Source organism: Pelobates fuscus, chromosome 9 (assembly GCF_036172605.1).
Source record: "Pelobates fuscus isolate aPelFus1 chromosome 9, aPelFus1.pri, whole genome shotgun sequence".
Classification (NCBI taxonomy): domain Eukaryota; kingdom Metazoa; phylum Chordata; class Amphibia; order Anura; family Pelobatidae; genus Pelobates; species Pelobates fuscus.
Genome location: NC_086325.1, coordinates 10,453,609 through 10,478,343, shown reverse-complemented (window position 1 = coordinate 10,478,343; position 24,735 = coordinate 10,453,609). Strand labels below are relative to the sequence as shown.

Genomic DNA, 24,735 nt, shown 5'->3' with positions numbered 1-24,735 from the left:
CTGGGTAATAAATATAAAAGAAACACATTGAAACCAATGTGGCTTAGTAGGAAAGTAAAACAGGATATTTAAAATAAGAAAAGGGCACTTAAAGCATTTAAACTGGACAATTCAAAGGTATCTAACATAAGGTATTAGCATTAGTATTTTGCAGTACAGCCTCCAATGGCTCGAATGGCACTTTGGAAATATGAAATTCAGCCAAACAGCATATCAGCCCAAATTTGTAAAGAAATTACAAGTCTGCCAAATCTGAATGCACACGCCTAGTGATTATGATGCTCGGGGTATGCTGGCATTGTTCCCCAGTAATGTTTTTTTTGGAAAAGTTTGTCTTCTTACCTTTCTCCTCTAACGCTGGAAGCCAGATACTGACTCCACCAGTCATTCCGTTGAGAGCATCTCAGCCAATGAATTGCCATCTTTACAAGGAATATTAATAGAACTGACATCAGCCGGCCCAGAACTCTCATTCCAAGCACAAAAACTACTTCAAATCTCTGATTTAAAGGATTAATCCAAGTGCTCATGGTGCTTGGATTAATCCTTTAAATTACAAATTAAATATTTTTATTCCCTTTACAATATACATTATATGATGTAAGCAAAACATTATGGCATGGAATGCTTGGAATGCTAAACTACCAAATGTAATGCTATTCTCCAATCTCAAGCGTTCAATGTCACAGGAAAAAAACTAAAGGAACAGAGACATCTCAACGCAAGCTCCTCGATGCTGATGACAATAAGACCCAATCCAGTTAGATGCTCTAAATAGCTTCACATACAACGAAAGGAAAATGAAGGAGCAGCGTTTTCCTCAGTTCTCTGCAGGATATTGTAGCGTTGACATTTTAACTGGTGACTTTCTCTCCTGACTGCTAACTCTTAAGCTATCTCGACGAGTACCAATGAACGCCTCCTCAGAAAAGAAGACTTTTGGATGCTGCCACTTGTGGGACTTCCGGGATGAAAAGTTGAACCTGGATCTCAGGAACAGCTACGCATTAAACTATAGAAAAACATCTAGTTGCATTTTTAATGATCTGAACATTTTGTCTACCACAAGCAACCAACTTAAATGCATTGAGGGTTCCTTCAATATGAAGGAGTTTCTTAAGTAGTATGGTTATATTATTTATATATTATTTTGAGTCTGAGAGAAATTAGATTTAGTTTGCTGACATTGTAACAAGAATTAATATAATAAGGTCAAGAAGTGCAGTTAAATAAAACTTTGATAGGTAAAAACAAGTATTGCCCAAATGGGTTATATTATACTAGACTGACAGAGCACCGTGGCAATTGTAGTATTAAAATATCTGAAGTCTGTATGTTACCCATCACTGGTTTGGACATTGAACAGGTCATCTGTTTCCAGCAGAAGGTCCATAAATCTAGTCATTAATTTACCACTCGATAACTACAGCTCTCACAGGAGCAAATAAGTGAAATTAGTTATTATTTACCGACACCTTCTATATACATTTGCTCAGAATTTACTGGATTGCACCACTCTCTTAACAACAGACATCCCTGGTACTGTCAGCAGAACGCATTCAGAGTCAGCCAACATGGACACAGTGACTCTTCTCCTCATATTCCTAGTCTCCTGCATCCTGTGTTTCTACACTTGGAACAGCATGTACAGGGAACAAAACCTACCCCCTGGACCTACCCCACTGCCCTTTCTCGGGAACCTTCTCCAGCTGAAAACAGGGAAGTTGGTGGATTGTCTGTCACAGGTTGGTAGATGGATTGCAATGTAATGGGAACAATGCCAGTGGAGATTTACATCTAATCTTTGTATTATTTATCTATTTATAAAATATTTTACCAGGAAGGATACATTGAGATTTATCTCATTTTCAAGTATGTCCTGGGCCCACAAACACTGCATTGTTACAATAGGGTACAATATAATATTACAAAAAGATTAATACAATATACTATACTTATATGCATACACACCTATATAAATCTAGCACATAACATGTAATAAATATAGTCAACAATGACAGAGGTATGTTGCCATAGATCTCTTAAAGGATTTTAGGTTGAGTGAAGATTTGACTGTGTCCCTGAGGTTATTCCATAATAATAATAATTGCGGTGCTCTGTAGGAAAATGAGGATTGAGCCTCTTTATTTTTGTATTGCGGTATGCTAAATATCGTGCTGGTACTGGATTGGAGGTTATAGTAGGTGGGAAAAGCTGACGAGAGCATTCTTCTCAGGTAGGGTGGGAACTTCCTAAAGGAGAGTTTGCCAGACTGACACACCACTCTATTGATCACTAAATATGCTTTTTCTTATTTAAACAAATGCATTCTAAGAGTTATGTTGGTTGAAGTAAGAACAACATAGACACAAAATAAAAAAATATTGTCTCAACAGGGCATGAGATGGCTGAAAAAACAGGAAAAGAAATCAGATTTTACATATTCTCTCCCCAACAGATCCTGGTCTTCTCCCTGTCCTTTTCCTAAACTCCAATAATCTCTCTGTTCTCTCTCAATACATGTACATGTTTTCTCTGCCCTCCAAACTTTCACTGACCTTGAACTTTGACCCTTTCACTCCATTCTCTCAATGACCCTTGACCTGTTTTTGAGCCGTTCACTCCTTTATCTCCATGTTCTCTGACCTCTGTCTTTGACCTTTTCACTCCATTCTTTTCATGACCTCTGACCTGTTGTTTTTTGACCTTTTCACTCTGTTATGTCCATTACCCCCTGACTTCTGTATTTAGTGCCTTCACTCCTTATGCTCCATGACTATCAGCACTCTCTTTGATTTTCTGTCTCATTCTTATCTAATAAGTGGTTTTATTGTGTTGCGCATATTAAGTACTTCACTTCCAGAATTGAGTGTACATAATGGTAAAGGAATATATTTCACTGTTATAAGCCACAGGTTTAATGGCTGCAAGTCTACTGAAAATGTCAGTTCACCCCCAGCTTTCAAAGACTTAAGGAAGTTTCATTGGGTCATACCATTCCAACAGTCAGGGAGGGGCGAATTTACTCTTCTATTTCAGTTTTAGGCAGGCATTCCAGAATTAGATTTTTAAAAAAAATTGCTAAAGCAGCTTTAAACACCTTTATTTTAGAACTATATGATTTAACTCTGTTAAAATATATCATAAGACAAGGTAAAGACTTGAAGGGGCAGCAACGACAGGAATCTGTAACAGAGTTACAGAGTTATTAACTAAAGAGAGAATTCACTTAAAGCATTAGATGATTTAGATAATTTTTCCAGTTTGACCATTTTGACCTTAAATTTGAAATTTACTTTAAATTCTCACTTCTTCTCACTAGTGAATAACCTTGTTTATCTCTAATTCTCACATGTACACCTGATGATTTTACTCAAACTCACTCACTATATATTAGCTGCCTTAAAGGAACACTATAGCATTAGGAAAACACATGTGTAGTCCTAACACTATAGTGCCCTAGTCACCATTTAGATAACTGCTGCATAAAAGGTGAATTTTACTTACCTTTTCTCCCTTTCAGCACTGGCCTATTTGGCTGAGATCATCGGTGTAGATGCTCTCAGCCAATCAAATACCCTCCCATAGTCAAGCATTCTGAGACCATCAGACTAAAATAGAGACGTTTTATTTCACCGATTCACAGAAGAGCCTCTAGGGGCAGTCAGTATGACAGATGTCAATGTTTTTAGGTGCAGAGTTGAAATAGGGGCAACATGGCACCAGATCACTTCATTAAGATGATGCGGTATGAGTGCTCATAGTATTCCTTTAATGTATGATAACCAGGTAATCTATAGTAGTTATCTAAAATATCCCAAAATGTCACGTCTGAAGAAGTTATTTCAAAAAGTATTCCTGGCTTTTCTCTACACCAAATACAAGCTCCATAGAAGGGGAAAATGTGATGTTCATGGCATGTTTACATCTTTAAAGATCAAAAGACTTGTCAGAAGAGAAAGTATTAGTATAAGAAACCATGTAATCAGGTGACAATAACCTGATGAGAACCTGTCCACCTGAAGACATTTCCTCATAGGCTCCAAGAAATGGCAGCATTCTCTGTAGGGTTCATAGATGAATTATCAACATGTGGTGGAAGCCACCATATACTCATCATCATCATCATCATCATCAATAAGCAGAATGAGAGTTCAGATGAAATAAAACCTTATAGAGTGAGCGTTATTTCCTAGAAATCAGTTTTCACCACACACTAACAGCATTATTTTGCTTATGTTATATTTTTTTTGTTTTTGTTGTCTTGTTTTGTTTTATTTTTTTATTTATATTTTTTTGTTACCTTTTGATTTTGATTTTTTTTAAACAACTTTCTGTCAATGTAGCCATTTGTACATCAGGCTACGCCTGATTACCACATAGCGGATGCTTTCAATCTGTTAACAAATCTGAGACTAGGAGATGTCACATGGCTTGGCAAACCATAGGCCGGGTGAGTATGATGGTGCCAAGAAATACTGCACTTTCTAGATGAATCAGTATGGCTGCCAACCTCTCTCTGTAGTAGGGCCAGGAAACAGGGCCAAAATTGCATTTCAAACACCTGGAGTTTGTCAGTAATAGAATAGACAGAGACATTTCATATTTCATGTAAAACTAAAACAGAGTGTAAGAAATTACAGAGAACAGACAAAAATTAATTTAGCTTGAATCAACCTATATATGGCAACTCTAACACAGACGGACAGAATGAAGAAGCCAGAAGGCATCTACGCAACATCGAGCAATACTTCAAGCGATGGGTGGTGTGCCAACCCGGCAGATCAGCTAGATGCTTATCTTCAGACGAGATTGACAGCACTGAGCTTGGTTATACAACATCTTTGCTCACGTGATCACGACTTGGAAAAACCAGAAGTAAAATCAGGTGATAATTTCTAATGTCAAGGGTCCCTCCAAACCATCTGTTCCTGCACCTCCAACTCGTCTTGCTGCAAACACATGTCTGTTAGTCTGACTATTGTACAGCGCTGTGGAATTTGTTGGAGCTGTCTAAATAATAATAATAATAATAACAACATTGCATGGCAGATAAACAGTTGTATTTTGCAACTCAGACTGCTGCACCGTTACTTAAAACAGTTTGACAATCAGGACAGAAGGATTGATATCAGATGATGTGATATCCATGACGTATCTGAAGGTGAAGAAAATGATTCTTCCACACTGGCAAACCTACTCAACTCCATATGAATTGCCCCGAAGACAGTCCTATCAATTTGGACGGAGCATATAGGACACTTAGTCATAATGGCAGACCCAGAGCAGGACTAAGATACCGTATCTGCTCCACATCCATAAAGCCTGCTGTAATGCTTTAGCTATGAGGAGCATCACATTCAAAATGCACTTTAGAAAGGTGCTGACTTCTGTGCGAAATTGTGACTTTTATAATTAAATAATTAAACACCCAGCAAGGTTTTTCTGGCTTCTGTTAGCTTGACTGAGTTAGCAGATGTGGCTCTACTCAAGCGGGCGGGCCTGCCTCTCTCCACATACCTCTCAGACCTCAGATGAGTCCAGCATTCAGAATGCACACTGTGCGCATGCACAAGGAAGAAGCCTCTGATTGGTTATTTCCCTGTAAAGGGACAGATCTGCAGCTTTTGCACACTCTTTTAAGATATACCCAAATTAATACATCCATGAAAATGGTATATCTATTAAACAGTGATCTTTTCACATGTATTTATGTATTTTTGAATTTGCAGTTTGGAGGGTTCCTTTAAGCTAGCAAGATACATTTCTGCACCACACCATAGAGGATTTATTTTCTAGAGCTTACAATTAAAGGAGAAAGTGATCCATTATAGTTGGGGTTTGCCCAATTCTCTGAATTAATCAGAAATCAGTGTTGATGGCACCATCATGACAATTGAAGACGTCCCAACTTTCACACTGTGTTGGAACACTATTTGTTATACAAAATATACCTGTGAAAAACTGGTATGGAGACCTTACAATCATGTTTGGTCTTCAACTACCACAACATCAGCACTGACAAACTATTTCTTATGAGAGAAGAGTGGATTCTAGAGTCTTGGGCGCCAGATATGAAGATTGAGATCCAAATAATGATACCAAAAACCATGGTAGATCATCCTTTTTATTCTGTTCATCATTCTTAGTCTGGAATTCTAGTTCCACAATATCTGTTTTACCGTACGTTTATGAAGATGGATTAACACATCTCTTGACCATATTTCATGACTTAGCCAATACTAGCTCCTGTTGTAAGATTGGCTGGGTATTGGATATCATCTCCCCATGGGACTGGTTACCTAACTCTACTTACTGACACTGACTTATGGCCACTTGTCATCAAACCTGCCTTACTAGTTATTGCATACTCTTTGTTGATCACTCCTACTTTTATTATGATTATTATTATATTGTCCCTACTTAACAGCAATATAAAGATCTTCACATGGCTACTGACCGCCCATCTAAAGCCAGTGTTTTCAAATAAACAGTGATGTCCCTTGCTTCACTCCCTGCACAGAAGCATTGAAGGTCAGACTATCAGTTCTCAAACACTGTCTGACCCAAGATGCATTTATATGACTGAAGGATCCTTTTATATACTAAAGGTGGGAATTAGTTTTTCTCATTCTTTTACAAATACTTCATTTAAAATATATATATATTTCCTTTTAAAACGTAAAGAAATGATTTTTATATTAGCATGAGAAAATAAAGAAAGCATAAAAATAATATTGCAGGATATCATGAAGTTGATGGATTGCAAACTCACATGGTAGAAAATCTTTAAAACGAAATCCCATCTAAATATAATCACCTTGTATCTATGTTACACGCGTACCTCCCAACAAACAGTTATTTTCATAAAGGTTTCCTTAAACTGATTGGAGTCTTAATTCAGTGCATGCATATAGACAGAGAAAAAAAAATAATGTAGTGTGGACTTAATAACATTTAAATGCTGGGGACAACATGCACATGATTTGGTCACTTACTTGCACTTGAGTGTTAACGGGGAACTCTACGCCGTATCTTATTGTATTGTTTATAGTACAAATCATCTTTTTTCCTCCCTCATTTTTGTCAAACAATTTCTGAGTGTAAAACACAGATTAGCTCACTCTGTGTCATTGTCATGGATGACTTGAAGAGAGTCAAGATGAATTGTGAGTTTTCTGATCGATGTGCCTTCTGTGTGAATTCCTTCCTAGAAACACAACCGATACATATTGTTTGGGTGGAAAATAGAATTGAATCTACCCTTAAATTCATGATCCTAACTTTATCAGACTTTAAACATCAATGGTCATATTAACGCAGGGCATACCACTCACCCATCCCTTTATGGGATACTGAAAAAGTAATCTGGGATTATATGTCTTCCTGACTGTCACTTTAAATTAGAAAGGGAGGTTCCAACAAAGTCAGTCATTATAACAGGCATGTGCTGCACTATTTTTCAGTCAAGCTGAGTTACGTTACATAGTAATTATGCTATTATTTGGGGTGTTGTTAATCGTTACCTATTAATCTTGCAGTCAACACGTGCTCAGGTCTAAGTGAATGTTAATACAGCCTACCGTCAGACAAAGCCTCATCTATACTCTTTGTGCTTTTATCACTTATTTTTGTAATATTTCTGAGCAAGACTTTACTCAGATGCAGGAATTTGAAACTTGAAGGATTACACAATTTTGCAATCTTTCTTTAATTTTGTTGTTTGTTTATTATTCTTTTCATTGACATTATAGTTATTAGGTTAGGTCATTTTTTCCAAAACTGGATTGACTGTGTTTTGTACACTGTTCCGTGTTACATAGACGACCGAAATGTTTCATCCTCTTTCTTGACTGTGAAATTTAGGCTCGAATATTTGATTTGGAAAAAATCTTTAATTCAGTCAAATAGTGATTTTCTATTGGAAGATTTTAATTTTGGTTCTATAAATAGTTGTTAATTGAATAGATTTCTAAGATATTTGATTTCACGGTGGAAATAATACTTTTAAGCTTACTCATTTAACTGAAATGGTAATGGTAATGGCGAGTTTTCATTTTAGAATGTCTCCATTTGACTTAAATTTTAATATTTCCTTGTCAGTTCTCTACAATTCTCAGTTAACTGAATAATTAAACATAATTTGCTACTTATCTGAGTGTCAATGTGATGGATTGACTTTACACCTTATGATGTCTTTTGACTTCCTGCAGTGTATTATGGGTGAAATAGCCCCATCATTAACAGCCCATCATCCTTTTTGTATTTATTTTCCAACATGTCACATGACAGATGCACAAGAAGTACGGGGATGTGTACACTCTGTATCTCGGGCCCCGGAGAGTGGTGGTGCTATGTGGGTACGATGCTGTCAAGGAAGCCCTGGTGGACAACGGAGAAGAATTTGGGTTCAGAGGCCAGTTGCCAGTCATAGATTTATATACTCGGAGGCAAGGTAAGTAAATCCTCCATTTATATAATGCACATAAGTCTCACTAGTTTTTATACACTTCACACGCTGACAAGCCACAGATTTCAATAATAATTTCAGCATGAATGCAGGGCTTTCCAGGAATTATTTTCTTCTTCATTCTATATTCCTACTTTTTCGCAAGTTCACTTCCCCATTTCTTCCTGTGGTCTGTCTTTTACTGCTTCTTGGGTCCAGGATCTTTTCATGCTAATGAACCATCTTCTCCCTGGGTATTGGATTTCTATATCTTCTCAAGTCAAAGCCAGTTCTTCTTGACTCCATATCCACATTTCCAATGCACACCCTTCCAACTCATATCTTGAACAAGGGTATTAAATATATTCTAAAAAAAGAAAAAATATAACAACATAGTGTAACACCACGTATTGCATATATATATAAACAGAAAAATGTCCTTCCATAAATCTGTGAGAGCCTTTTCTCTAGTAACCCACAACAATTGGATGCACGTTGCTACACATTGTCTTGTTACCAGCTGCACTCCAGTAGTGCAGGCTGTGATAGAGCAATGTTTAAGGCAAGCAGTCTAATAAATCATGGAGAGGAATTCAAATCAGAATGTTATATATTCATCCCCTCCTTCACTGGCTTTAATCTTTGTCACATAAACAGCTGAACCATGTCAGTGGGTTTGATTCATTATGCAGGTAAATCTCCTTAGTTTAATATGAGCCAAGTGTGATAGGTGGGTGATAATTAAAGATTATGCTAGCCTTAGTGCAGCAAATATACATATAGAAAACAAGAACCAATCAGAAACAAGCAATGTACATATGAGGCACAGTGAACCCAAGCACCTCCTCTTTGAAAAACTACCACAACAAGAGGACATAGTCTTAAATTAGAGGGACAAAGGTTTAAAAATAATATCAGGAAGTATTACTTTACTGAGAGGGTAGTGGATGCATGGAATAGCCTTCCAGCTGAAGTGGTAGAGGTTAACACAGTAAAGGAGTTTAAGCATGCGTGGGATAGGCATAAGGCTATCCTAACTATAAGATAAGGCCAGGGACTAATGAAAGTATTTAGAAAATTGGGTAGACTAGATGGGCCGAATGGTTCTTATCTGCCGTCACATTCTATGTTTCTATGTTTCTATGTTTCTTTATGTGACATCACAGGCAAAGCAGAGAAAACATTGAGCAAACATAAAAACATGAACTTCTAGAATTAGCATCCCGCAGAACAAGGATTCCAATCAAACAGGAACTGAAATACATTGAGGTTGGTCTTCCCCGGCAGATATTCCACCCTCAACGATATTTTGTGGGGAAGACAAATATCAAAATATCCTTTATGAGATCCAACTGAACATGGGAATGAGCACCATTGAGGTGATCAATGTAACACACTGCATATACATTATCAATCCAGAGCAGAATGCAACAGTTGTACCTCCCCTTCACCAAACTGCGGATGGTGAATTACGGTAACCCACCAGTTGTATCAAGCACTTGATTTGCATAGAGAGCTCTTGAGCCATTCACACTCCTAGTGTGGATAGACCAGCCTCAGTTACTCCCCAGCTCCAAAGGTTGGCACCCGACTCCAGTATGAAGTCTGGGTGATTGTCAAAAATGACACGGCTGTTCAAGGCTTCAAAATGCTCCAGTCACCACTGTAGTTAAGTCTACACCTCATTCCTGACCAGGACCGGTCAGGAATGCAGCGACTGAAGGCCAAGTTCCTTCCAAAGAATCACACTTATGACTACATAAGTGTGATTCTTTGGAAGGAACTTGGCCTTCAGTCGCTGCATAGCCCAGTAGTGCAGTGAACCCGTGATGATCATCTGAAATGAGAAAGATATCAGTCCCATGATCCCTGCAGGCATGCAGAGCATGATGGAGTCATGATGGAGAAACCTGCAAATAGACAAGCCCTTTCGAGGTATGTAGTCTCAGAGTACACAACGTTGAAATGATCTTGAAACCCAGGAACAGAACTGTCTGTGAGGGAACCAGCACGGATTTGGAGATTCAAGTAAATTTACGGTATATTGGGTATGGTCCCTCAGTCTTATCCTCCAGACAAATTATGCAGCGGACCCCTTGGGCTTGAAGATGGGCAACCACCAGCTTCAGGTTCTTTGTGAAGCACAAAAGGGCCAAACTGATTCGGAAGGAATGGAGGGCTGTTGGCATGAACAGGGACAGAGAGGTATGCATCCTTTATGTCCAGGAGTGTAAACCAGTCACCTTTTCGGAGCAGATCCTGCAATAGATGTATACCCTCCATCTTGAAGGGAATGTAAATTATGTGAGTGTTAAGGTCCCGCAGATTGATCACCGGTCAAAAATCTCACATTTTCTTCTGGACCAAGAAAATATTGCTGAAAAAGCCTCTGTCACCGGAGGTGAGTTGCATGGCACACTTTAGCTGCAATTCCTGAAGCTCCCGATCGATAAAGCAGGCGTCGGCTTACTTGAAAACTGATAGGTTTGGGCTGCCATTGCACAGGGACCTCCTCAAATTTGATCACATATCCCAGCACAGTCTGTAATACCCACATGTCCGAGGATAGGTCTTCCTAATTCTTGAAAACTAGTAAGACAGCCAGCAGTCGGAACAGTAGATGTTACACGAACAAAGAGGTCAATTAAAGAGGTCAATTGTCAAATTGCTCCATCTGTAGTATTTTTATTTACGGTTGGAAACATATATATCTAAATCTTAGTGGAAATAAGTAAAATGACTACAAAATATCTCACGAATAGATATGCATTTTCTCCTTTTACTTCTCTAATGTTTTCCTGGCATGCACTGTGATTTTTCATTTTTACTAATAATTTTCAGGAACTAAGCGGAAAAATAAAGGGAAAGTTGAACACTTCATGAATATGAGCAACCCATAAGTGAATAAAACATAACTTTTAATAGATTCAATATAACAACATTACAGCAAAATATACAAAAAAATCATTATATAATTGGAGAAAAGAAACGAATATAAAATCTAGTTACAGAGTCTACATCTTTTCCAATAGAAACAGATTTACGTTGTAGGGTGTAGTGTAGAATATATCCTATTATAAATAAAGAAACAATAGTAACCGCTATTAGAGTTAAATGGAGCAGAGGAATAACATAGTGAAATAGAGGGGAAAGGTAAACAGGCTAGATATCAGCCCAACAAGAATCAGAGATACTACGGTAAAAGTAGTGGAAAGAAAAATATAGAGGGGGGAATTATAAATTGCTCCTAATGTGCCTTCGTGGGCACCCCTTGAACAATCTAAACCCCCCCTTCCCTCCTAAATAGAGGAGAAAATCTGTAGATCAGCTACACACCCACCCCTCTAACTGCTACCTAATTAATAAATAGAACTTGAGATATGCAGGTCATGCAAAACAGTAATCTTTCTATTTGCACTGCGGGAGTTTGAGTGTGTTTGGTGTTACAACAACCTTTTTGAAACTTGCACACACATATAAAAAATTAAGACTAAAAAATTCTACTACCCATACCCAACAATGACCCTATTGGTCTTGCTCTGGTGTAGCTCATCATGTGTTGATTATGTCTCACTTTGTTCAGATTAAGAAGAGGGTGATAAAACATGTCCCATTCTGATACTTTTAGAATAAAAAGCCCAACATAGACTTTAATAAGAAGGTCAAGGTCTGGGTATGTTCTCTACGGACATACTGGATGCTTTTTGTGTCTTGCAGGTGTTATTTTCAGTAATGGGGACCAATGGAAAGAGCTCCGACGCTTCACCGTCATGACTTTGAGAAGTTTTGGGATGGGAAAACGATCCATTGAAGAGAGAATTAAAGAAGAAGCGCTATGTCTGGTAGAAGAATTTAAAAGAAAGAATGGTAAATACTCATTTTAAAGCAATAGTAAAGGTAAATTGTGGGGTATGCGGGCTCCCTCTGTCCTATTATACAGGTTTTTTTAAGCATTTTTTGAAAACCAGAATCAGAGCACAAATTAATGAAGAAGTGACTTTGCAACTCCCAACATGAAGCGCTGCCGATATAACACAGGGGGAGAGGGGTTAAATTATAATGTAATAGATGTCAGGAGGTTAAAACATGCTCTTTTGAAGTTGTGATGTCAACCAGTGCCTCTGCAAGGTATGAAATGTTGTGCATGACTTAGCTTCAATGTAGTATACCATATGCCTCCATCCTCTCATAGATAGTGTATTCCTTTGATATGCTAATGGACATTCAGGAAAACCATTGTCTGTCAGACTCATATCCAAAATAATCATTAATAATAACCCACAGATAAATAATCATGCCTCCTTTTGTGCATATTTAGAGCACAACCTATAGAAAGAATATAAATATGGCTAGCGCAGCTGAAACCAGTTGGGATGAACTGTAAAGTCTATTGTATTAGGTCACAAGTCTATCCTTTGTTCGTAATCCCACCTCTGATGCTCGCCTACAAGACTTCTCGAGGGCTGCACCGTTCATGTGGAACTCCCTTCCCTTTTTGGTTAGACGCTCACCCAGTCTCCACTCCTTCAAAAATTCATTAAAAACTCACTTTTCTACAAAAGGGTATCAATTAAACTGTTAATGGCATAAAAAAAACACACTAAGTCTTCATTAAATACTATTCCACCAATCTACTTCCCTAATACTTCTCTTACCTTTTGTATTACTTTACCCCACTCTCTTTAGCATGTAAGCTCATTGAGCAGGCCCTCAATCCCTCTGTTACTGTGTCACTATACCCCACTCCCTCCAACATGTAAACTCACTGAGCAGGGCCTCAATCCCTCTGTTACTGTGTCACTATACCCCACTCCCTCGAACATGTAAACTCACTGAGCAGGCCCTCAATCCCTCTGTTACTGTGTCACTATACCCCACTCCCTCTAACATGTAAACTCACTGAGCAGGGCCCTCAATCCCTCTGTTACTGTGTCACTATACCCCACTCCCTCTAACATGTAAACTCACTGAGCAGGGCCCTCAATCCCTCTGTTACTGTGTCACTATACCCCACTCCCTCTAACATGTAAACTCACTGAGCAGGGCCATCAATCCCTCTGTTACTGTGTCACTATACCCCACTCCCTCTAACATGTAAACTCACCGAGCAGGGCCCTCAATCCCTCTGTTACTGTGTCACTATACCACACTCCCTCTAGCATGTAAACTCACTGAGCAGGGCCTTAAACCCTCTGTTACTGTGTCACTATACCCCACTCCCTCTAACATGTAAGCTCACTGAGCAGGCCCTCAATCCCTCTGTTACTGTGTCACTATACCCCACTCCCTCTAACATGTAAACTCACCAAGCAGGGCCCTCAATCCCTCTGTTACTGTGTCACTATACCCCACTCCTTCTAACATGTAAACTCACTGAGCAGGGCCCTCAAACCCTCTGTTACTGTCACTGTACCCCACTCCCTCTAACATGTAAACTCACTGAGCAGGGCCCTCAATCCCTCTGTTGCTGTGTCACTATACCCCACTCCCTCTATCATGTAAACTCACTGAGCAGGCCCTCAATCCCTCTGTTACTGTCACTATACCCCACTCCCTCTAACATGTAAACACATTGGGCAGGGCCTCAATCCCTCTGTTACTGTGTCACTATACCCCACTCCCTCTTACATGTAAACTCACTGAGCAGGCCCTCAATCCCTCTGTTACTGTCACTATACCCCACTCCCTCTTACATGTAAACTCACTGAGCAGGCCCTCAATCCCTCTGTTACTGTCACTATACCCCACTCCCTCTAACATGTAAACTCACTGAGCAGGGCCCTCAATTCCTCCGTTACTGTGTCATTATACCCCACTCCCTCTAACATGTAAGCTCACTGAGCAGGGCCCTCAATCGCTCTGTTACTGTGTCACTATACCCCACTCCCTCTAACATGTAAACTCACTGAGCAGGGCCCTCAATCCCTCTGTTACTGTGTCACTATACCCCACTCCCTCTAACATGTAAACTCACTGAGTAGGCCCTCAATCCCTCTGTTACTGTGTCACTATACCCCACTCCCTCTAACATGTAAGCTCACTGAGCAGGGCCCTCAACCCCTCTGTTACTGTGTCACTATACCCCACTCCCTCTAACATGTATCCTCACTGAGCAGGCCCTCAATCCCTCTGTTACTGTCACTATACTTCACTCCCTCTAACATGTAAACTCACTGAGCAGGGCCCTCAATCCCTCTGTTACTGTGTCACTATACCCCACTCCCTCTAACATGTAAACTCACTGAGCAGGGCCCTCAATCCCTCTGTTACTGTGTCACTATACCCCACTCTCTTTAGCATGTAAGCTCATTGAGCAGGGCCCTCAATCCCTTTGTTTCTGTGTGTCAAACTTGTCTAGTTACAATTACATTTTGTTAGTTCACCCATTGTACAGTGCTATGGAATTTGTTGGCGCTATATAAATATAATAATAATAATAATAATTAGGAAGTGTTACATATGTATGAAATTGCAACACTTGGAGTAGGGTTCATTCGTGACATCCAGTGTAAATCCCTTTTAAAATATTTAACAGTTGAGATCATGATTCAGCTCAGTCCTGGCACATCCAAGGCACATTGCATTGGAGGAGGGGAGACAGAAACATTGTGTCTGTTCATCCTTCTCTCTCTATGACCTCAGCGGCGATGCCTGCCAGGTGCCAGTGCAGAGTTTATCTCAATGACTGACACAGAGCGAAGATGGAGACACCCAGTTCCAGGATAGAGCTAAATACAAGGATGTGGATTTCTTTATTTCTTATTTTTTATTTTCCAGATCCAATAAACACATATTTATTATATATAGGGGCTAGGTAAAAAAAAACAAAAAAAAAACAACAATACAATTCCTGGGAAGTGACGATTGCCTTTCAAAGACAGCAGTGACAATTCTGCAGGTTCCTCTAAACATATTGTGCAAACTGCATTTTGGGGGATGCTCCTCACACAAAGCATTGCAGCTTGTTGAAGTGCTTTGCGTGTGAGAAGCATCTCCTCTCAATTGCAGTTCATAGAATTGATGATTTCTACTTGAAATTAGCACTTTTATAGCTGTCAGAAACACCTTCATTGCTGTCAGACAGCTGGGAAAGTCCTCGTCCCTATTTTGTTAGCTCCACTTGACTAACGGAACGTGGAGAACTTGAACTGAAATCTGTGCATGCATGTCAGAGATTCCCAATGAAAGATTTTGGGAGAGCATGCAAAGGCTGCAGGCTCTTGTTGTTTCTGGATATACCCTCAATGACAAAATGCAGCAATATATCAACTAAATTGTTACAAACGTCTGTGTAGCACTCCTTAGGACGACAAAGACACCAATATAAGACAAAAGAAGACATATATAATTCAGTTTCTTTGTATGATGATCACGTAGGTGGAGACTGGGTGGTGGATCTTGAAGATCATAGTGGACACTGCACTTAAATGTTAAATACACCATTGAAGTTGAGATGGCCAGTCCTGACAATATTCTCCAATCACCCTGAATAATAGTAATTATATCTCCCCTTTGCTCTCTTTCAGGAGAACATTTTGACCCTACATATTACTTCAGCCAGGTGGCATCTAATATCATATGTTCCATCATATTTGGGAACAGATTCAGCTACACTGACCCTGATTTCCGAAGATTCATGCGTATCATTGATGAAATATTTATAGGAATGTCTTCACCCTCGGGACAGGTAAAGGGCACTGTGTATACCAGATATAGAGTGGAACATGCTTTTGGACAGATTGAACTAGAGGTGAAAGATAAGAGACATTTCATCATACTGTCTATGTCTGCAGTGTTAACATCAGGAGAGGGGAGAGGTATTTAATATTTAAAAAAAATACAAACCATAAAAAGTGCAGACAAATGGGGTTAATCATAATGTGGACTGTGGTAAATTGACGAGGTAATAGCAAATTTTAGGTCAAAATAAAATGTGTGATTCTCTTTTTTAAATGTAGCACATATCTTGCTTTTGTGAATAACCCAGAACTACAGCTGTGGTCAAAAGTGTGCATACCTTGGCAGAGTGTGAAATTGTGGCATTGATTTTAAAAATATGACTGATCATGCAAAAAAAAAAAAAAAAAGTATTTTATTGAAGGGTAGTGATAGTGATGAAGCCATTTACTATCACATATCTGTTTGGCTCCTTTTTAAATCAGAATGATAACAGAAATCATCAAAATGGCCCTGATCAAATGTCTACATACCCTTGAATGTTTGGCCTTGTTACAGACACACAAGGTGACACACCCAGGATAAAATTAATTTTCCACACCTCTGGCCCAGTTACAATATGCCCAACAACACCTTGACACGTCTCCCAGCTTCTTTCACACTGTAAATTGGAGTGACGAGACCAAAATAGAGCTTTATGGTCACAACCATAAGCACTTTATTGGGAGAGGGATCAACAAGGCCTATAATGAAGAGAATACCATCCCCACTGTGAAGCATGGTGGTGGCTCACTGATGTCTTGGGGGGGTGGGGGTGAGCTCTAAAGGCACAGTGAATCTTGTGAAAATTGATGGCAAGATGAATGCAGCATGTTATCAGAAAATACTGGCAGATAATTTGCATTCTTCTGCACGAAGACTTCAGATGGGACGCTCTTGGACTTCCCTGCATGACAATGACCCTAAGCACAAGGCCAAGTTGACCCTCCATTGGTTACAGCGCAAAAAGGTGAAGGTTATGGAGTGTCCATCACAGTCTCCTGACCTTAATGTCATCGAGCCACTCTGGGGAGATCTCAAACGTGCTGTTAATGCAAGATGATCAAAGACTTTGTGACCTGGAGGCATTTTGCCAACACGAATGGGCAGTTATACCACCTTCAAGAACTAGGGGCCTCATAGACAACTATTACAAAAGACTGCACGCTGTCATTGATGCTAAAGGTGGCAATACACAGTATTAGGAACTAAGGGTATGCAGACTTTTGACCAGGGGTCGTTCCATTTTTTTCTTTGTTGCCATTTTTGTTTCATGATTGTGCCATTCTGTTATAACCTACAGTTGAATATGAATCCCAAAGAAATAAAATAAATGTGTTTTGCCTGCTCACCCATGTTTTCTTTAAAAATGGTACATATATTACCAATTCTCCAAGGGTATGCAAACTTTTGAGAACAACTTTATATGGTTTTAGCATTATGTAAATGGGAGATAATGTATGACAGTTACATTTGATCTTGTGGTAAAGTGAGTGTTTTTATCTTCACACAGCTTTTTGACATGTTTAATGTAGTGATGAAATACTTACCAGGACCCCACCATTACGCTGCCAAATGTGCCTTCCAGTTAGACAAGTTTGTTCTGGAACGGTTAGAGAGAGATCGTAAAACACTGGATCCTAACCGCCCTCGGCACATGATGGACAGTTTCCTAATTAAAATGGAAGAGGTATGGTCAATACCCATAATGCCTATGGAAAATGTATTATATTTACCCATAATGCCAGAGGAATGAACAGTAGTCATTATCTTGAATATAATATAGAGATTTCTTATTGGATTTTGGTCTAGTTACTGTGTCTCAGAGTCTCAGATTTAAGTCTTATGAAAGCCAAGCCACCCCTTCATTAATCCTAGGACACTGAATTAAGTGATACAATGGCCTCAATTTAATATTTTGCATAAGCTTTTCAAATTATATATTATTATTTTTTATAATATTTTTTTCAAAATATTAAAATATTAAAAAATATACCAAACCATCATATACCAGTTTAAAAAAAATAAATCTAAATATTTAAGTATTAAGAGATTTATCAAAATATTAAATAATTTTAAAAGTATGAAGTTGAGGCCTACATTTGGTAATTACACCCCAGGGCACATTTGCAAACAACCAGAAGCTCAAATCAATAGTGTGGACACCATTATATCACGTTATATATCTGCTGGCAAAACAAGACTGCTTTCCCTCTCAGCTTTAATATGGTAATTGTTGCCAACATAAAAATAAAAAGTTGTATCAAAAAGGATGTAATATTAAGTATTTATTATGGATGATTACAATGGTTGTAGGATTTAATATGATTAGGTGTCTTCTCCTTGCAGGAAAAAAACAACCCTTCAACTTATTACAACACGGAAAACTTACTCAAAAACACTTCAACCATGTTTGTCGCCGGAACAGAGACCCTGAGCACCACATTAAGGCACACATTCCTGCTCCTCCTGAAGTTTCCTCATATTAAAAGTAAGATTGAGGGCAATTTGTAACTCACAAAGGTATTATTCACAACAACGTGAATCGTCAGTAATTCAAAGTAAATTTCAGATTTTAGGCGACAATAACCAACCCAAAAACAGATGAAGGAAAATATAAAGGATTACAGTTTCGGAATAAATTGCTCTCGTGCAAAAAAAGGTATAGCTACTATCACCAGTGTTTAGTCACTCTCTGTAAACACAATCCAACATAAGGTCAATAACATACAAGGTGAGAGCTTAATAACCACACACAATATATCCTATCACTTTCGGTCTGACTTTTGATGAATGTTTTCAGTTATAATCTGAAATCAAAATATAAACAAAGACCATAGTGTAGTAGTGGTGAGATGGGGGAGATACATGTGAGTGTTCCTTATTTCACCACTGTTTTACCTCATTGTTGTTCACGTACCATCTGCACTAGCTTGTATTTTTATTCTCTTTTTTTTATATATTATCTATCACGATTGTTACTAAGCCACGTGGGGTAAGTTTACCTAATTTATAATTCAGCGCTCCACCTATAGGTGTAGGTTTTTTACTTACACCATCTCATCACTACTGAACTTTTTGGGTGTGGAGAAGAGGATATTGTTTAGAGCTGCAACCATTTATATTTTGACTTTAGCACCTTGTTTGAACACACACTCCTCCAAAAGAAGGTACACTTAACTAGAGACCATAATGTAGTATGTACAGTCCAAATTAATTTTGTAAAACCAAATCAGTCTAACTCACGTGTTGCTGAGCCTATCAATATAGCAGGCTCAGACTTTCAACATATTCAACAGGTATCACCCTCTGGATCTTTTTTTCCCCACATAATTATCTCCAATACGATCCCCGCAGTATTATGAATCCAAGCAGGTAAAGTTTAAAAAGAAAACGATGATGTCAGATGTTACGGCGGAATGCCAAACGTCTTGACGAAACAAGGCCAGATTGCAAACCGAAGTCCCAGAATGTGTGCGATTTTTTTTTTAAAAAAAGCAGCAAAAATTACAGAATAAAAGCAGAAATACACAGACTGAGTTATATGCACTTTGAGAAAGACCTTTAAATGGTTGAAATGCATTAGTGCTGCTGTGTATGCTTATCCATTTTTATATTTTTAACCCTTATTTGGAATATTGTTTCCCTAATAAATTTATTTTTAAACTTCACCTGCTTGGAACCATATTACTGCGGTGATCGTATTGGAGATAATCCTGTGGGGAAGAAAGATCCAGAGGGTGATACCTTGTTAATGTGCTGAAAGTCTGAGCCGGCTATATTGATAGGCTCAGCAACATGTGAGTTAGACTGACTTGGTTTTACACAATTCATTTGGACTGTACATACTACACTATGGTCTCTGTTTATATTTTAAATTTCAGATTATAACTGAAAACATTCATCAAAAGTCAAACCGAAAGTGATAGTCTATATTGTGTGTGGTTATTAAGCTCTCACCTTATATGTTATTGACATACAGTGAGCGGCACTTTACCCTAATAGCAGAGCTAAACTCAGCTATTTCAATCAAATTTCAATATATTTCAATTTAGAAATTATATGTTTGGCACAGCATGGTGTTTTTCTGTGCATGCGCACTAGCCTTACCAATGTTTTCCTATGATGTTAGCCAAGGAGCTGGAGCAGCTGTCGGCGGTGAGGGAGAAAAGGTAAGTAATCAACCTTTTCAGTTCACCTTGGGGGCTAGTAATCTTAAACAGTGAAGGTCATTCTAGCATTAGGAATGTATGTTTGGATTGCGAAGGCTATAGTGTCCCTTTATTTCTTATTTTAGTGAAATTTGTTTTAGAGAACTCTTCACAGTCACTTAGTTTATATGTTTAAAGAAAATTCGATTTTTATTTTTCGTAAAGGGGGCCTAATTATTTGATTTTCCTGTCACTTGAAAAACAGATAAATTCACAAATAAGTCAAAAGAGTAAGGTAATGTATCCAGTACTTTTTAACCACAATCCTATAAGTAGAAAATGGCTGTGGCATGCATCTAGAACTGGATCATTTTGGGGCCTATTTTGCTAATTTCTTAAATCTATAAACCTCTTGTCTGTCCTTTCTGTTGGACAGATTTGTAACAAGTATCAGAGATACTTGAATGTGAATGTAGAGCAAACTTCATGATTTAACGCTTCAGTGGTAACGTGGAACACATGGCAATGAAATGGAAACTATTTCTGGGATGTTGCCATAGGAACAGACACTCATACCACACCTCACTATAACAGTTATAGACTAATACTGGTGGTTAAATTGCCTGACCTTTTATAGTCCATTATTACAGTTCTACAGAAACTCATATCAGACGACTTGGAACCACATATAACTTTTCTCTAATTCTTCTCACTATAGAAAAAGTCCAAGAGGAGATTGACTCTGTGATTGGCCAAGACCGAGCCCCGGAACCAGAGGACCGACCTTCCATGCCGTACACAGATGCAGTCATACATGAGATCCAGCGCTACGCCAACGTACTACCCATGAACCTACCTCGTGCTGTGGCAAAGGACACACAATTTCGTGGCTTCACAATTCCCAAGGTATCTCTATGTGGGAACATCCACAGATTAAATGAACTATATTAATCTTAGGACCCATACATTTTAATTAGAAGGTACCTGTCTATCCTTGTAATGATAATATTGCACAGTAACTGTTATTCTTTCCTTAATGATTGTAATATCAACAAGATTCCTTCCAAATCTTCCTCAAAACAATTCCCTACAATATGATACACAGATGCAAGAAATCACAAAATATAGATGGAAGGGTATTGTATTAAAAATATATTCCATGTTGGTTGCACTGTCACAAGATAATGTGTTTCACGGTTACATAATTGCATAGGCTGAAACAAAGACACATCCATAAAGCTCAGACCTTCGAGGTGTTGATCCAAAAGGAGGCAAAACAGTCAGTTTGAAATGATTCCCAGTTTTTTAAACTAGACTTTGCGTCTGATCGCATTGACATGTCAGTGACATCCCAACGCAGTGTTTAAGAGTTTTTCATATAGATTTTATCTGTTAGAAGAACTCAATGTGACAGCACAGCTCTAATATCTTGGGGACAGACAAATCACTTGGAATTGCTGTAAAAATCATTCATGAGGAGGAAACCTAGGGTTTCATTGATAAATTAAACTTTAATTCAGAGGAACTCTCACTCTGGAAGTCATTGCATATTTTTATACAAAGTTATTTTATTTAGTGGTGTAACAGCTGCTGTCTCCCCTATTTACCACTATAATGTTTTAAAGCATATCATTTGGCAGGGCTAACCATACAGATATCTTAGCCACAATTGTATATACTTAGTAAGAGATCCTATATTTATAATATATAAATAATTGCAAATACAATAGGGATAAAATAGGGATTGTCTTGGAAGCAATAGGGATTGTCTTTTTAAATATTTTATTACAAATAAATATAAATATAGACATATTAAACCTTAATAATCCATTACAATAATTTATAGCAGAGTTTATAAGATCAAGGTATATGCTTGCAATATCAGTAAATAGGATAACATACCCTCCTGAACAAGTCAACCTCTCAGTCATGATAAAATGGAACAGTATCTCTGTCTCCAAAATCCTAATATTAACATATTTATACCTCAGATGTTCAATTAGGTCATGTTAGGACCTACCTTAACTTGGCAAAGATATGAGACCATTAAATGTCATCTCCATAACTTGGTCATTTCACATGGGAACATTTTATCTATGTTTAGAATAAAACGTAAGGGTGCACATGACATGGGAAATTCCCTGACTTGTGGAATTACATTAACCTAGGACAAGATGGCACCCTAAAGTCTGAACACCATATTCACTGAATATGGGTAATAGGTCATTTATTAAAGAAACATTGTATGAAAAACAATATGCTCCATTTCTAGCAACTTGTCAGTGTGCAAAATCTCTTAAAGACAAAGTACACACTTTAAGAAATACAACGTTTCATTCTAAAAAAAATTTTAGAATGCAAATCCGCAGTGTCCTGTGTTTGCCAGAATGCAACATGACATTGTACGTTTTAATTTTCTTTAAATTTAAATAAACTAAATACTGCATGATGCCGTTTAGATTGTCTATGAGAAATCAATGGAGGGGAGATCTAAAAATCACTAATATCAGTATATATGACACTTAGTGGTATATTGGTATATTGAAATATTTTTCATCATATCTCTGCAGGCTTTTAACCTCTTTTTTCTTAACTCAGGGTACAGATGTATTTCCAATACTGACGTTTGTCCTGCGTGATCCAAAATATTTCCCGGACCCATTTACCTTCAACCCTGATCGCTTCTTGGATGAAAACGGAGAGTTTAAGAAGAACGAGGCCTTCATGGCTTTTTCTGCAGGTACGATCATAAAATTGGGAGAATCACAGAATAGGTTTAGTGGTTGTTATAACATTTGTTTTAATCCTTTTAACACATTATAGACAATGAGATAAAGTAGACAGACCTATGAAAAAAAAATCTAAAGCTCAATATCAATTAATAATGGTGGGCATTATGTTGAAACCTGGAACCCATGGATGGAACCAAACACATTCAGATAGCCCTTATCTCACAACTTCTGAAGTCATGATATTTCAGATTCTAAGAACCTTAAGATTAGGAGTGTAAACTGATTTTAATGTAAATTGAGCAAAAATCATTGAACAGGAATATATTGAATGCAATCTGAAGCTTTAAACATAGATGCTGTTTATTATTATTATATTTCCCTATGTACTATATGTATAATATTTCTAGTAACACATGATTAAACTAATATTTATTAAATCAGGTAGAGTTTAAAATGCATTACCGACAGGTCTGGATGTAGCATCAAATGGGTTTTGGGTTTTGTTTGAGGTCCTGGTAAAAGTCACAGTCATTTAGCTCTTCTTTCTTGACGTAATAATGGCTTGAACTAATGTTGTTGTTTTTTTATGTTGCCCAGGGAAACGAGTCTGCCTCGGGGAGGGTCTTGCCCGTCTAGAGTTATTTACTTTCATCACTACCCTCCTGCAACATTTCAATATCAGTACTCCGGAGAACCCAGCAGACATGGACATCTCACCTCAGATGGTGGGCTTCTCCAATGTCCCAAAACCATACAATATCAGCTTCAATCCACGAGGGATTAGTAATGGAAACATGTGTAGAACAAAGTAATTATTAAATATTACACCAGAATAATAAATTCATCATAATTAAGTTGTTATGGTGCGAGGAGGCACTGGTTCTGGCTTAAGCAATTAATGAAAAAAATAAATAATAATTATTATTCATTCCAGCACTAGACAACTCTGCCTCTTAACTTCCATTGCTGTACTTGCTTTGACTAATAAATCCATGGACACTGGATATCCCTGACAGGCTGACATTCTATCCTATCACAAGCTCCCAATTCTCAAAATGGAATGAAAATGGCACCTCCTCATACCATAACAACTACATTCAAATAAAGTTGTTATGGAGCCCAGAGTGTTACTTTACTATGTAATATGTCTATATAATATGATATAATACAATATAATATAACATATTAATATAATACAATCTATTTATCTATCTATCTATCTATCTATCTATCTATCTATCTATCTATCTCCAGAGCATTGATGATGTATGTTGTTGGGCCAAAAGTCTTATTTTAAGGTATAGCTAATCAGGCTTGCATATTATTACAGTAAAATAAAAATATGAAAAATATAATACTGTGTGTGTATATATTAACTTTACCAAGACATTGATTCTACGAAGCATATGAAGGCTCCTGAAACTGCCCATTCCCATTACTGTACATAGTCTACATAGTCTCCTGATCCTACCTTGTCTAGTGCCATTTCAATTCCCAATATAGTGCACCTGGAGTGTTCCATGATCAAGCTTATTGCCAAACCCTTCCCTGCTGTCGATGCACAATGGGAGAAGTGTAACTGAATTACCAGTGTGAAGTTTATCAGTAACAATAATGGGTGATTACTAGCCACCATTAGCCTTGGATCCTCACAGTCATGGAAACACTGGGTTTGTGGATTCCTAGT

At 38.0% G+C, this 24,735-nt stretch overlaps 1 protein-coding gene across 1 annotated transcript; it reads left to right on the top strand.

Moving 5' to 3' along the window:
- Positions 1-1,491: 1,491 nt before the first annotated feature.
- On the top strand, positions 1,492-24,403 carry LOC134572283 (cytochrome P450 2A5-like). The gene is made up of 9 exons (XM_063431158.1): positions 1,492-1,745; positions 8,293-8,455; positions 12,167-12,316; positions 15,976-16,136; positions 17,679-17,855; positions 18,515-18,656; positions 21,035-21,222; positions 22,915-23,056; positions 23,646-24,403. The coding sequence occupies exons 1-9, from the start codon at positions 1,575-1,577 to the stop codon at positions 23,858-23,860; spliced, it is 1,509 nt and encodes a 502-aa protein (XP_063287228.1). The 5' UTR covers positions 1,492-1,574; the 3' UTR covers positions 23,861-24,403.
- Positions 24,404-24,735: the final 332 nt, after the last annotated feature.

Coding starts and splice junctions, on each gene's coding strand:
- LOC134572283 (XM_063431158.1), top strand. CDS start 1,575: ATGGACACAGTGACTCTTCTCCTCATATTCCTAGTCTCCTGCATCCTG. Junction 8,456..12,166: donor TTTATATACTCGGAGGCAAG/GTAAGTAAATCC, acceptor TGTGTCTTGCAG/GTGTTATTTTCAGTAATGGG. Junction 16,137..17,678: donor TGTCTTCACCCTCGGGACAG/GTAAAGGGCACT, acceptor ATCTTCACACAG/CTTTTTGACATGTTTAATGT.